Here is a 14,841-nt window from a genome sequence, read left to right on the forward strand (position 1 = left end):
GGGGGTCTCCGGCCGCCGCCGGCTCCTGGCAGGATTTCGGGGAGACCCCCGGGGCTTCCCCCGGCCCGCGCCCCCCCCCCCGCCGCGTCCCCCCCTCCCCCCCTCCCTCCCGGGGGGGGCCCGGGGGTGCTGGCGGACCCGGGGGTGACACGCGGGTCCCCGGCGGGGGCTGGGGGTGCCGGGGGGGGGGTGGGGGCGGGGGGGGCCGCGGGGGGGGGGGTGGGGGCGGGGGGGCGCAGCAGGAAGGGCTGGAGCTGCAGCTGCTGCCGCAGGAGCCCCGTCAGCAGCAGCTCGGCCGAGGCCAGCGGCAGGTGGGCGCTCAGCGCCGGCGCCCAGCACCCCGCGTCCGCCGCGCACGAGATCACCAACCGCCGCGGCTGGAGGGGGGGAGGGGGGGAGGGGAGGGGGTGTCACTGGGGGGGGGGGTCCCCCCGGTCTGGGGTCACCGGGATCCCCCCCGAAACACCAGGACCCCCCCCCCCCCCAGCCCCTCCAAACCGAATGTGACCCCCCCCCCCCCCAGCACCCCGTGCAGGCTGGGGGAGGGGGCTCACTGGGGGTGGAGGGGGGGGGGAGGGGAGGGAGGGGGGGCCACTGGGGGTCCCCCCGGTCTGGGTCACCGGGATCCCCCCCCAGGAGCACCCCAAAACCCCAGGACCCCCCCCAGCCCCCCAACCGAATGTGACACCCCCCCCCCCCCCCGGCACCCCTGTGTCTGCCATGCAGGCTGGGGGGGGGGGAGGGGAGGGAGGGGGTTCACTGGGGGGGGGAGGGGAGGGGAGGGGGGGTCACTGGGGGTCCCCTCGGTCTGGGGTCACCGGGATCCCCCCCCAGGAGCACCCCTGAAACCCCAGGACCCCCCCCAGCACCCCGCCCCCACTGCGCAGGCTGGGGGGGGAGGGGGACACTGGGGGTCCCCTCCCCGGTGGCTCTGGCACCCCCCGTGTCCCCTGATGTCCCCCAGGTCCCCTCCGCAGTGGCTCTGACACCAAAATGTCCCTGATGTCCCCTCCCTGGTGGCTCTGGCCCCCCATGTCCCCTGATGTCCCCATGTCCCCTCCCCGGTGGCTCTGGCACCCCGTCCCATGTCCCCTGATGTCCCCATGTCCCCTCCCCGGTGGCTCTGGCACCCCAGTGTCCCCTGATGTCCCCTCCCTGGTGGCTCTGGCCCCCCATGTCCCCTGATGTCCCCATGTCCCCTCCCCGGTGGCTCTGGCACCCCAGTGTCCCCTGATGTCCCTCCCTGGTGGCTCTGGGAGCTCAATGTCCCCTGATGTCCCCACGTCCCTTCCCCAGTGGCTCTGGCATCCCCGTGTCCCCTGATGTCCCCTCCCTGGTGGCTCTGGCCCCCCGTGTCCCCTGATGTCCCCATGTCCCCTCCGCAGTGGCTCTGGCACCCCCGTGTCCCCTGATGTCCCCTGATGTCCCCTCCCCGGTGGCTCTGGCCCCCCATGTCCCCTGATGTCCCCACATCCCCTCCCCAGTGGCTCTGGCACCCCAGTGTCCCTGACGTCCCCATGTCCCCTCCCCAGTGGCTCTGGGACAATCAGTGTCCCCCCATGTCCCCACCCTGGTGGCTCTGGCACCCCAGTGTCCCCTGATGTCCCCTCCCTGTGGCTCTGGCACCCCAGTGTCCCCTGATGTCCCCACGTCCCTCCACAGTGGCTCTGGCACCCCGTGTCCCTGATGTCCCCCTCCCTGGTGGCTCTGGTCCCCCATGTCCCTGATGTCCCCATGTCCCCTCCCCGGAGGCTCTGGCACCCCCGTGTCCCCTGATGTCCCCTCCCTGGTGGCTCTGGTCCCCCATGTCCCTGATGTCCCCATGTCCCCTCCCCGGAGGCTCTGGCACCCCAGTGTCCCCTGATGTCCCCTCCCTGGTGGCTCTGGGAGCTCAATGTCCCCTGATGTCCCCATGTCCCTTCCCCAGTGGCTCTGGCATCCCCGTGTCCCCTGATGTCCCCTCCCTGGTGGCTCTGGCACCCCCGTGTCCCCTGATGTCCCCTGATGTCCCCTCCCCGGTGGCTCTGGCACCCCATGTCCCCTGATGTCCCCACATCCCCTCCCCAGTGGCTCTGGCACCCCAGTGTCCCCTGATGTCCCCTGATGTCCCCTCCCCGGTGGCTCTGGCCCCCCATGTCCCCTGATGTCCCCACATCCCCTCCCCAGTGCTCTGGCACCCCAGTGTCCCCTGACGTCCCCATGTCCCCTCCCCGGTGGCTCTGGGACATCAGTGTCCCCCCATGTCCCCACCCTGGTGGCTCTGGCACCCCAGTGTCCCCTGATGTCCCCTCCCTGGTGGCTCTGGGAGCTCAATGTCCCCTGATGTCCCCATGTCCCTTCCCCAGTGGCTCTGGCATCCCCGTGTCCCCTGATGTCCCCTCCCTGGTGGCTCTGGCACCCCCGTGTCCCCTGATGTCCCCTGATGTCCCCTCCCCGGTGGCTCTGGCACCCCATGTCCCCTGATGTCCCCACATCCCCTCCCCAGTGGCTCTGGCACCCCAGTGTCCCCTGATGTCCCCTGATGTCCCCTCCCCGGTGGCTCTGGCCCCCCATGTCCCCTGATGTCCCCACATCCCCTCCACAGTGGCTCTGGCACCCCAGTGTCCCCTGATGTCCCCTCCCTGGTGGCTCTGGCCCCCCATGTCCCCTGATGTCCCCATGTCCCTCCCCGGTGGCTCTGGCACCCAGTGTCCCCTGATGTCCCCTCCTGGTGGCTCTGGCCCCCCGTGTCCCCTGATGTCCCCACGTCCCCTCCGCAGTGGCTCTGGCACCCCCGTGTCCCCTGATGTCCCCTCCCTGGTGGCTCTGGCACCCCAGTGTCCCCTGATGTCCCCCACGTCCCCCTCCTGGTGGCTCTGGCACCCCAGTGTCCCCATGTCCCCTCCCTGGTGGCTCTGGCACCCCAGTGTCCCCTGATGTCCCCATGTCCCCTCCCTGGTGGCTGTGGCACCCCCAGTGTCCCCTGATGTCCCCATGTCCCCTCCCTGGTGGCTGTGGCACCCCAGTGTCCCCTGATGTCCCCACGTCCCCTCCGCAGTGGCTCTGGCACCCCAGTGTTCCCTGATGTCCCCTCCCTGGTGGCTCTGGCCCCTCATGTCCCCATGTCCCCTCCCCCGGTGGCTCTGGGACCTCAGTGTCCCCCCATGTCCCCACCCTGGTGGCTCTGGCACCCCCGTGTCCCCTGATGTCCCCATGTCCCCCTCCCTGGTGGCTCTGGCACCCCCGTGTCCCCTGATGTCCCCTCCCCGGTGGCTCTGGCCCCCCATGTCCCCTGATGTCCCCACATCCCCTCCCCAGTGGCTCTGGCACCCCCAGTGTCCCCTGATGTCCCCTCCCTGTGGCTCTGGCACCCCAGTGTCCCCTGATGTCCCCATGTCCCCTCCCTGGTGGCTCTGGCACCCCCCGTGTCCCCTGATGTCCCCTGATGTCCCCTCCCCGGTGGCTCTGGCCCCCCATGTCCCCTGATGTCCCCACATCCCCTCCCCAGTGGCTCTGGCACCCCAGTGTCCCCTGACGTCCCCATGTCCCCCTCCCCAGTGGCTCTGGGACATCAGTGTCCCCCCATGTCCCCACCCTGGTGGCTCTGGCACCCCAGTGTCCCCTGATGTCCCCACGTCCCCTCCGCAGTGGCTCTGGCACCCCCGTGTCCCCTGATGTCCCCTGCCTGGTGGCTCTGGCACCCCAGTGTCCCCTGATGTCCCCACGTCCCTTCCCCAGTGGCTCTGGCACCCCCATGTCCCCTGATGTCCCCTCCCTGGTGGCTCTGGCCCCCCATGTCCCCTGATGTCCCCATGTCCCCTCTGCAGTGGCTCTGGCACCCCTGTGTCCCCCTGATGTCCCCTCCCTGGTGGCTCTGGCACCCCAGTGTCCCTGATGTCCCCATGTCCCCTCCCCCGGTGGCTCTGGCCCCCCATGTCCCCTGATGTCCCCTCCCCGGTGGCTCTGGCCCCCCATGTCCCCTTGATGTCCCCACATCCCCTCCCCAGTGGCTCTGGCACCCCCGTGTCCCCTGATGTCCCCTCCCCCGGTGGCTCTGGCACCCCAGTGTCCCCTGATGTCCCCTCCCTGGTGGCTCTGGCACCCCAGTGTCCCCTGATGTCCCCATGTCCCCTCCCCGGTGGCTCTGGCCCCCCATGTCCCCTGATGTCCCCACATCCCCTCCGCAGTGGCTCTGGCACCCCAGTGTCCCCTGATGTCCCCTCCCCGGTGGCTCTGGCACCCCAGTGTCCCCTGATGTCCCCACGTCCCCTCCCTGGTGGCTCTGGCACCCCAGTGTCCCCTGATGTCCCCTGATGTCCCCTCCCCAGTGGCTCTGGGACCTCAGTGTCCCCCCATGTCCCCACCCTGGTGGCTCTGGCACCCCAGTGTCCCCTGATGTCCCCATGTCCCCTCCCCGGTGGCTCTGGCACCCCAGTGTCCCCTGATGTCCCCATGTCCCCTCCCCGGTGGCTGTGGCACCCCCGTGTCCCCCCCTCCGGGTGGCCCTGCGCCCCCCTGCCCCGCCCCCTCCCCCCGCTGTCCCCGCTGTCCCCTCACCTTGTAGGTGCGTGGCATGGTGGGCAGGAAGGTGCCACCGCTGCAGGTGACAATGTCCCTCATGTGCTCGGGCTCGGGGCGCACGTTGGGGGTGACATGGACCTCGTAGCCCTGGGGACACGGAGGGGACATCCCCGTCAGCCCACGCCCGAGCCCCTGGCACGTCCCCTGGGGGACAAGGACACTTTGGGGACACCGGGAACGCCTTGGGGACAAGGTGAAGACACCAAGGGAAACCCCAGCGGGGCCTGTCCCTCAGGCCACAGGGGTGACAACTTGGGGGACCAGGGACGCTTTTGGGGACAGGCCACCTCAGGGCCACCGGCAAAGGAGGGGACACCCCTCTGGTCACCCCCAACCTCCTCGATGGGACCAAGACCACGTGGGGGACAAGGACATGGAGTCACAGGGCCACCTCCACGGGGCCACCACCTCCACGGGGCCACCACTATGGAGCCACCACCACGGGGCCACCACCATGGAGCTGCCACCACAGGGCCACCACCACCACAGGGTCACCACCACCACGGGGTCACCACCACCACGGGGTCACCACCACCACGGGGTCACCACAGGGTCTCCATCATGGGGCCACCACTATGGAGCCACCACCACGGGGCCACCACCATGGAGCTGCCACCACCACAGGGCCACCACCACGAGGCCACCACCACGGAGCCGCCACTACCACGGGGTCACCACAGGGTCTCCATCATGGGCCACCACTACGGAGCCACCACCACGGGGCCACCTCCACGGGGCCACCACCATGGAGCCGCCACCACCACGGGGCCACCACCACCACGGGGTCACCACGGGGTCACCATCACGGGGCCACCACTATGGAGCCACCACCATGGGGCCACCACCATGGAGCTGCCACCACCACGGGGCCACCACCACCACGGAGCCACCACCACCACCACGAGGCCACCACCATGGGGCCACCACCACGAGGCCACCACCACCACCATGAGGCCACCACCACGGAGCCACCACCACCACAGGGCCACCACCACCACCACGAGGCCACCACCACGAGGCCACCACCATGGGGCCACCACCACCATGGGGCCACCACAGGGTCTCCATCACAGGGCCACCACTATGGAGCCACCACCATGGGGCCTCCACCACCACAGGGCATCCACCACCACCACGGGGCCACCACCATGGAGCCACCACCACCACGGGGCCACCACCACCACCACCATGGGGCCACCACAGGGTCTCCATCACGGGGCCACCACTATGGAGCCACCACCATGGGGCCACCACCACCACGGGGCCACCACCACCACCATGGGGCCACCACAGGGTCTCCATCACAGGGCCACCACTATGGAGCCACCACCATGGGGCCTCCACCACCACAGGGCATCCACCACCACCACGGGGCCACCACCATGGAGCCACCACCACCACGGGGCCACCACCACCACCACCATGGGCCACCACAGGGTCTCCATCACGGGGCCACCACTATGGAGCCACCACCATGGGGCCACCACCACCACGGGGCCACCACCACCACCATGGGGCCACCACAGGGTCTCCATCACAGGGCCACCACTATGGAGCCACCACCACGGGGCCACCACCACGGGGCCACCACCACCACGGGGCCACCACCACCACCACGGGGCCACCACCACCACCACGGGGCCACCACCACCACGGGGCCTCCACATCCCACGGAGTGATGTCAGGTGACGCCTCCTGGCCACCTGGCATGGAGTCCCCAGCGGGCTCAGGGGGATGGGACCACCCGTGGAGGAGGTCGGGGTCCCTCGCGGGGGGGTGGGGACAGCTGGGGACAGTCACCTGGAGCAGGGGGTGGCAGCGGGCGCGGGCCAGCGCCTGGGCCAGGCTGAAGCCGAAGTGACGCTCCTGCTGCTTGTCACGCACCAGGAAGGGACCCGGCGCCAGGACGCGGCCGCTGCGGGCGCTCTGGGGACACGGGGGACACGTGGTGGCACCCCCCACCCCAGGGACCCCCCAAATCCCCCCCAGCCCCCAAACCACCCCCCTCCCCTGTCCCCAAGGTCCCCCCCTGTCCCCAAGGTCCCCCCCCTGTCCCCAAGGTCCCCCTTCTTTGTCCCCAAGGACCACCATGTCCCATGTCCCCAAGGAACCACCCTCCCATGTCCCCAGGGACCACCATGTCCCCAAAGACCACCATGTCCCCAAGGAACCACCATGTCCCATGTCCCCAAGGACCACCCTCCCATGTCCCCAAAGACCACCATGTCCCCAAGGAACCACCATGTCCCCAAAGACCACCATGTCCCATGTCCCCAAGGACCACCCTCCCATGTCCCCAAAGACCACCATGTCCCCAAAGACCACCATGTCCCCAAGGACCCACCATGTCCCATGTCCCCAAGGACCACCATGTCCCCAAGGAACCACCATGTCCCCAAGGAACCACCATGTCCCCAAGGAACCACCATGTCCCATGTCCCCAAGGACCCACCATGTCCCCAAGGACCACCCTCCCATGTCCCCAGGGACCACCATGTCCTCAAGGAACCACCATGTCCCATGTCCCCAAGGACCACCATGTCCCCAAGGAACCACCATGTCCCCAAGGAACCACCATGTCCCATGTCCCCCAGGACCACCATGTCTCGAAGGACCACCATGTCCCATGTCCCCAAGGACCACCCTCCCATGTCCCAAGGACCACCATGTACCCAAAGACCACCTTCCCATGTCCCCAAGGACCACCATGTCCTCAAGGAACCACCATGTCCCATGTCCCCAAGGAACCACCATGTCCCCAAGAACCACCCTCCCATGCCCCAAAGACCACCATGTCCCCAAGGACCACCATGTCCCCAAGGAACCACCATGTCCCCAAGGACCACCCTCCCATGTCCCCAAGGACCACCATGTCCCCAAGGAACCACCATGTCCCATGTCCCCAAGGACCACCATGTCCCCAGGGTCCACCATGTCCCATGTCCCCAAGGACCACCATGTCCCCAGGGTCCACCATGTCCCATGTCCCCAAGGACCACCCGGTCCCCAGCGATGAATCCTGTCCCCAAGGAACCCCCCCAGCCCTGTCCCCTTGTCACCTTCTCGAGCCACTCAGGAGTGACGATGGGGATGCCGCGGGCCACCGCGCAGAGGAACTTGACGGTGCGTCGGATGCGGTCGGTCACCAGGTGGGTGCAGTCGAAGATGGAGGTGCCCATGGACCCCCGCAGTGTCCTCAGGGCCACCTCCATCCCCGGGGAGGCCACCACCCCTGTGAAGAGCACCTGAGAACATGAGAACACCATGGGGACACCTTGGGGACATCCTTGGGGTAGCCACCACCCTCATGGAGAGTCCCTGGAGATGTGGTGACACCATGGGGCCACCTTGGGGACAACCTTGGGGTGGCCACCACCCCCGTGAAGAACCTCTGGAGATGTGGTGATACCATGGGGCCACCTTGGGGACATCCTTGGGGTGGCCACCAACCCCATGAAGAACCTCTGAAGATGTGGTGACACCATGGGGACATGCTTGGGAGGCCACCAACCCTGTGAAGAGCCCCTGGCGATGTGGGGACATCTTGGGGGCATCCTTGGGGTGGCCACCACCCCCATGGAGAGTCCCTGGAGATGTGGTGACACCATGGGGCCACCTTGGGGACATCCTTGGGGTGGCCACCACCTCCGTGAAGAGCAATTGGAGGTGTGGGGACACCTTGGGGCCACCCCAAGGGGACCACGTGGGGTCGCTGCGACACCCAGAGGTGACACCGGGAGACACCCATGGGTGCTGCCCCTCCTCCCCGCCCCCGTACCTTGAGGGGGGCGGAGCCAGAGCCCCCCCGGGGGCGGAGCTGGGGCCCCTCGACCTCTGGTGGCTTCTCCTCTTCCTCCTGGGGGGGTGGAGCCACGGCATGAGGCCACGCCCCTCCCATAGCCCCTTCCCCCTTAAGCCCCGCCCTTATCCTGCCCCCACCAATCAGCAGCCGGAGGGGCGGGGCTTTCCCACCCCAAGCCCCACCTACCTGTCCTTTCCTCCGTGAAGGGGGCGTGACCTGTGTGCTGGGGGCGTGGCTTTGAGGGGGGGGCGTGGCTTCACTTGCACTTGCTCCTTTGTGACCGGTGGTTCCGGTGGGAGGGGGCGGGCCCGGAGGCGGGGGCTGCACCGTAAGGGGGCGGAGCCAAGGGTGCTCCTCCTTTTACCTGATTGGCTCCTCCCCTTCCGGCGGCTCCACCCCCTTTGGCCACACCCCCTTGGGTCTTGACCAGGCCGCTGGCTGCGGCGGGGCCTCTCCCCCACCTGTGGGGGATTCTTTGGGGGGGGGGGGGGAGGGGTCAGGCCCTGGGTGCCTGGGACCCCCGTGGGGGGCACCCGGGTCCCCTCGCACTCACCCTCCTTGGGGGGGGCACCGGTTCCGCCGGGGGGGGGCTGGGGGCTGGGGGAGGGGGTGGGCGGGGTGGGGGAGGGGCGGGGGGGGGCTGCTCTTCCTCCTCTTCTTCCTCCTGGTGGGGGCAGAAGAGCTGGGTGGGCTCCTCGGGGTCCCAGCTGGGGGGGGGCAGCTGTGGGAGAGCCATGGGGGGGGGGGCTCAGGGTCTGGGGGGGTCCCCAGTGTGTGTGGGGGGTCCCAGTGTCGGGGGCGGGTCCCAGTGTCTGAGGGGGGGTGGGGTCTGGGGGGGGGGGCCCAGGGTCTGGGGGGGGGGGGGGGGGCAGTGTCTGGGGGGGGGGGGGGGGCAGGGTCTGGGGGGGGGTCCCAGTGTCCGGGGGTGGGCGGACCTCGACGTTTTGGGGTGAGGACCCTGACCGCCTGCAGGGGGGGGTCCCAGGGTCTGGGGGGGGGGTCTCAGTGTCTGGGGGGGGGTGTCCCAGTGTCAGGGTGGGTCCCTGGTGTCTGGGGGGGGTCCAGTGTCTGGGGGGGGGGGGGGTCCCAGTGTCTGGGGGGGGGTGGTCCCAGTGTCAGTGGGCCCCTGGTGTCTGGGGGGGGTCCCAGTGTCACGGGGGGGTGTCCCAGTGTCGCGGGGGGGTGTCCCTGGTGTCGGGTGGGGGGTCCCAGTGTCGGGTGGGGGGTCCCAGTGTCGCGGGGGGGTGTCCCAGTGTTGGGGGGGGGGGTCCCTGGCGTCTGGGGGGGGTCCCAGTGTCTGGGGGGGGGGAGTCCAAGTGTCCAGGAGGGCCCAGCATCTGGGGGGGGGGACCCCGACGTCTTGGGGTGAGGACCCTGACGCCTGGGGGGGGGGGGTCCCAGGGCCTGGGGGGGGGGCTTGGTTTGGGGGGGGTGTCCCAGTGTCCGGGGGGGGCTCCCAGCATCTGCTGGGGGGGGGAGGGGGTGCAGTATCTGGAGGGGGGGGGGGGGGGGGCACCCAAGCACCCAGACCCCCTACCCTCATCCGCTGGTGGCAGGAACATCTGGGTGGCCTCGAGGAAGAGGTTGGGGTCTTCTGCGTGGGGGGAGGGAGAACCTTCAGAAGGGTCCCAGGTGTTGGGGGAGGGGCACCCCAACATCTGGGGGAGGAGGGGACACCCCCCACCCCACCCCCCACCCCCCAGGGTCACCCTGCTTACCCTCGGTGACGCTCTCCGTGTCCCCGGGTCCGCCAGCCGCGTCGCCGTCGCCCCCCGGACGCGGGGGACAAAGGTGAGGACGATTGGAGGGGGAAGGGGCCCGTCTCCTCCACATCTGTATCGCTGCCTCTCAGCAGGCCCCCAACATCTGGAGGGGGGGGCTTCTGGAACCCGATACGGCTCCGGAGCCCCCCAACATCTGGAGTGGGGGCCACCTGCTCCCGCCTCGGCGAGGCTGATGTTCCCCTCCTCCACATCTGTATCGCTGTCCCCCGCCGGAGGCCGCAGAAACCGTGGCGGCGGCCGCCAACATCTGGATTCGGGGTCTCCATCACCACAGCTGGATCTTTCCGGAAGTTTGGGGGGGTTTTGGGGTGAGGAACGTGCTGGCTGAGCTCGTCGTCTTCCACGTCGGTGTCGCTGACCACCTCCGGGTTCGACGTCGTTCCCGGGCGGCCGCTGCAACATCTGGATTTGTCGTCCCCACCCCCCCCCTTGGCGTGCTGCGGGCAACCCTGCGGCGTTTCCCACAGCCAACATCTGGATGCCCCTCCCCCTCCTCCACATCGGTGTCGCTCTCCGTCACGAGCGCCTGGCGTTTATCGCGGGGTCCTCGGGGGGGTGGGCCCGGGCTCTCGGCCTCCAGATGTGGCTTGGCGGCCGCTCGACGGGGGGGCGGAGCCCCCACATCTGGATCAGAAAGCTCCTCCTCCACATCTGTATCGCTCTCCAACAGCAGAGCCCCTCGGGCCTCACCGGCGCGGCGGCTTGCGGTCCCCGCCTTCACATCTGGCTCCTTCACATCTGGCTCGCGGGGGCTGCTCCGGGGCCTTCCAGGCACCCAACATCTGGATTGGAAAGCTCCTCCTCCACATCTGTATCGCTCTCCAACAGCAGAGCCCCTCGGGCCTCACCGGCGCAGCGGCTTGCGGTCCCCGCCTTCACATCTGGCTCGCGGGGGGCTGCTCCGGGGCCTTCCAGCACCCAACATCTGGATTGAAAGCTCCTCCTCCACATCTGTATCGCTGTCCACCACGAGCACCCAGCCACCCTCCTGCGAACCTCCAACAGCTGCATTTGGCGCCTTCGCCTCAGGAAGCGGGGGGGGTCGCCTCATTTTGGGTCGGCGATGGGGTTTAGGGTGCCCAACATCTGGCTCGGCGCCGTTCCACTCCACATCTGTATCGCTGTCCGACACGATCACCTGAAGCCCCTTTTGTGAACCTTCAACATCTGCACCGGGGCTCACCCCTTCGATATTTTGGGGTGCCGGTACCTGTCGCCCCGTGCGATGGCTTGGGGGGCATCCAACATCTGGATCGGCTCACCCCCCTCCACATCTGGATCGCTTTCCGACACGAGCGCCCGGTGCCCGTTTCTGGGCCCTTCAACAGCTGAGGTTGAGTTTTCCAGCTCCACATCTGTATCGCTGTCCCCAAGCACCCAGCACCCTTTTTGGGGACCTCCAACATCTGGATTCGGGCCCCTCTCCTCCACATCTGGCCGGCTGCACGCTTCCAGGGTGGCCCAGCGGCGGTTTGGGTGAAAAAGAGCAGTTTTGGGGGTTGCCTTGACAGCCCTATCGCTTTCAAGAGCGGGGTCGGGGCCTTCCAGATGTTTCGCATCTGGATCGCCCCCCTTCTGGGGGTCCGGCAGGTCATTTGGGGGCTCCCCTTTTAGAACAGCTGTTTTCTTCTCCACATCTGGATCCAGAGCGGTTCGGAGGCCCAAACAATGTTTTTTGGGTCCTCCGACGGCCGGATCCGAGCAGGGGGCAGCCCCATCTGGGAGGTGACCCCCCGCAGGGGTACGGCAGCGCTTGCGGGGTCTCTGAACATCTGGGCGCACATCTGGCTCTGCCGGGCAGCTGCGGAGGCGGGTGCTGGAGGTTCAGGCACCCCAAAATGATCCCGAACCCCCAAAGGGAACAACATCTGGGGTTCACTTACCTCTCCGGCGTGACCTGGGGCGAGGCAGCACCTGGGGTGGGGGTGGGGCACAGGGTGTTATTGTAGGACCTACGGGAACTCCGGGGGACGGTCCCAGCGGACCCCCAGTTCGGACCCGGATATTGGGGGCTGGGGGACACCTACCTGTGCTCCCCCGGTGCTGAGGCCTCGGTGCTCCTTCCGGTGCATGGTCTGAGGAGGGGGGGGAACAACTGCCCCACGGAAACCGTTGCCCCCCCCCTCCAAGTGTCCCCCGTCAGCTATAACTGCCCCCCCTCAAGTCACCGCTGCCCCCCCAACTGCCCCCCCCAGGTCTAAAGAACCCCCCCAACCACCTCCCCCACTCTCCTACTGCCCCCCCAAATCGCCAGCCCCCGCCCTGTATCCTGCCCCGGGATCCCCCTATCTGCCCCAGGGACCCCCCCCAAACTGCCCCACAGCCCTGCCAACTGCCCCTTGACCCCCCTGCCTGTCCCAGGGAACCCCCAAACTGCCCCAGGCCCCCCCCCCAACTTCCCTAAACCCCTCCCAACTGATCCAGGGACCCCCCAAAACTGCCCCACAAGGCCCCCAAGTGCCACAGGAGCCCCCCCCAACTGCCCCACACCCCTCCAAGTGCCTCAGGAACCCCCCAAACCCCCTTCAAGTGCCTCAAACACCCCCTAAACTGCCCCATACCCCTCCCAACCGCCCCAGGGACCCCCCAAAACCGCCCCACACCCCTCCCAACCGCCCCAGGGACCCCCCAAAACCGCCCCACGCCCCTCCCAACCGCCCCAGGGACCCCCAAAACCGCCCCACGCCCCTCCCAACCGCCCAGGGACCCCCCAAAACCGCCCCCCCCCTCCCAACCGCCCCAGGGACCCCCCAAAACCGCCCCACGCCCCTCCCAACCGCCCCAGGGACCCCCCAAAACTGCCCCACGCCCCTCCCAACCGCCCCAGGACCCCCCAAAACCGCCCCGTACTCCTCCCAACCGCCCCAGGGACCCCCCAAAACTGCCCCGTACCCCTCCCAACCGCCCCAGGGACCCCCCAAAACCGCCCCGTACTCCTCCCAACCGCCCCAGGGACCCCCCAAAACCGCCCCACAACCCCCTTCCAACTGCGCTTCGATCCCCCAGTTGCCCCAGCGACCCTCCCGAGCTGCCCCCCAAGGCCCCAACTGCCCCTCGACCCCTCCAAGTGCTTCAGGGACCCCCCAAAATACCTCAGGGATCCCAGACTGTCCCGGGACACCCCCAAATTACCTCGGGACCCCCCAAAATGCCTCAGGGACCCCGTAACGGCCTCAGAAGGCCCCCGCGCTCACCTCTCCCGCGCCATCGCCTCCAGGCCCCGCCCTCAACCCCATTGGCCGCCGCCGCCCGGCGTCACCGCCCATCGGCCTTCTTATTGGCTATCGGCCGCGTCAGTCCAGCGCGGAGCAATCGAGAAGGGGCAGGGACGGTCCTCCGAGCACGGCGGCGCGGCGGCGGGCGGTGCTACCATAGAGAGTGGCGCGCAGAGCGTCCGCCCCGGAGCCATAGAAAGCTGATAGAGCGGCCACAGTTGAAGGGGCGGTGCGAGAGGCCAGAGTGGGCGTGGCCTCCTGCCCGCGCCGTCCAATGGGAGCGCGGCCAGCGGGCGGTGCCGTCCAATGGGAGCGCGGGGCCGGCCGCCGCCGCTTTGTCTATATGAGGCGCCGCGGGGCCGCGGGAGCCGCCATTGTCGCCGCTGCCGCGCTCGTGGTAGGGCTCGCGCCTTAAAGGGGCCGCGCCACCGAATCACCCAGCAAGGACCGGGTGGGGCCCACCGCTCCGGCACCGTTACCGCGCCCAGCCCGACCCCACGCTGCCACCATGAGGGAGATCGTCCACATCCAGGCGGGCCAGTGCGGCAACCAGATCGGGGCTAAGGTGAACAGCGGGCGGGCGGCGTCGGGCCATAGTGATGGGTGCCCTTCCCCCCCCCCCCCCTTTCCATTCTTCCCACCCACCGCGGCGCAGCCCCTTTTAAGAAGCTCCTCCCCCCCCCCCCCCCCCTCCCGCGCAGACAAAGGCGGACCCGAATCGGGGCGATTTCAGCCTAAAATCTAATTTTTCCCGCCCGGCCGGGGTCTGAAATGAAAAGCGCGGCCTTGAAATAGGGGGGTGCGGGGTGAAAACGAAGTGGCTCGGCCCCAAAATGGAGGTTTCTAGCCTCAAAATGGGGGCGCCCCGCCCATCCCCCTCTTCTTCTCACGCGGCCCCAAAATGGCGGTTTCCCGCCGCGCCTCAGGGCAGCTTCCCCGGAATGCGTCCTTTCTAGCCCTAAAACTGCACTTATTACCAGAAAAAAGCTAATTTTCCTGCCCTTAAACGCCCCCTTCACGATATTAGACCTAAAGTCACAGTTTTTTTCCTGATCGGGGAATTTTGAGCCATGAAACGGCAGCTAAAAAACTAAAAAAAATCAGGGGTTTTCGCCTCAAAACTGGCGTTTTCACACATGCCTGCCCCAAGGGATGGCTTCAGAGCGAAATTGCGCCATTTTTACCTCAGAAAATTAGATTTTCGCCTCAAAAACGCGGCATCCTGCCCCTTGCAGCCTGTTCAGCCCCAGAATGGCGGGTCTCTGCCCGCCCAAAAAAGGGTTCGCCCCCCTCTGATGAGGGATTTTGGCCACAAAATAGGCGCAGCCCGCTCTAAAACGAGAATTTTTGGTGCCTCAAAATTAAGTTTTCTGCCCCCAAATCAGGGCGTGCCGCCCACAGCGATCTCTGACCCGAAACAAGGGGTTCCTGCCCCCCAAAAAAAGCCCGAAATGCGGGTTTTTAGCCCCGAAATGCGGGT

The 14,841-nt window shown here is 68.2% G+C and overlaps 2 protein-coding genes across 2 annotated transcripts in view; both read right to left on the minus strand.

Annotated features, from left to right (window-relative positions):
• Positions 1-203: 203 nt before the first annotated feature.
• LOC106631107 (mediator of DNA damage checkpoint protein 1-like) lies at positions 204-13,412 on the minus strand (the record flags this gene model as incomplete). The annotated part of the gene is given in 16 exon segments (XM_055700063.1): positions 204-377; positions 4,537-4,647; positions 6,361-6,486; positions 7,620-7,805; positions 8,339-8,409; positions 8,549-8,609; positions 8,611-8,835; positions 8,916-9,083; positions 9,900-9,956; positions 10,081-10,392; positions 10,395-10,672; positions 10,714-10,910; positions 10,995-11,403; positions 11,406-11,947; positions 12,030-12,169; positions 13,341-13,412. Coding segments are annotated over 16 exon segments (3,129 nt in total), but the record flags the coding sequence as incomplete, so codon positions are not given.
• Positions 13,413-13,512: 100 nt separating this feature from the next.
• LOC129734824 (flotillin-1-like) overlaps positions 13,513-14,841 on the minus strand; it is a 7,180-nt gene continuing 5,851 nt past the window's right edge. Inside the window, 2 exon segments of the mRNA XM_055700064.1 lie at positions 13,513-13,771; positions 14,546-14,597. Of these exon segments, the coding sequence (XP_055556039.1) occupies positions 13,513-13,771; positions 14,546-14,597 (311 nt within the window).

This window comes from Falco cherrug (genome assembly GCF_023634085.1).
Source record: "Falco cherrug isolate bFalChe1 chromosome 21 unlocalized genomic scaffold, bFalChe1.pri SUPER_21_unloc_1, whole genome shotgun sequence".
NCBI classification, from domain to species: Eukaryota; Metazoa; Chordata; class Aves; order Falconiformes; family Falconidae; genus Falco; species Falco cherrug.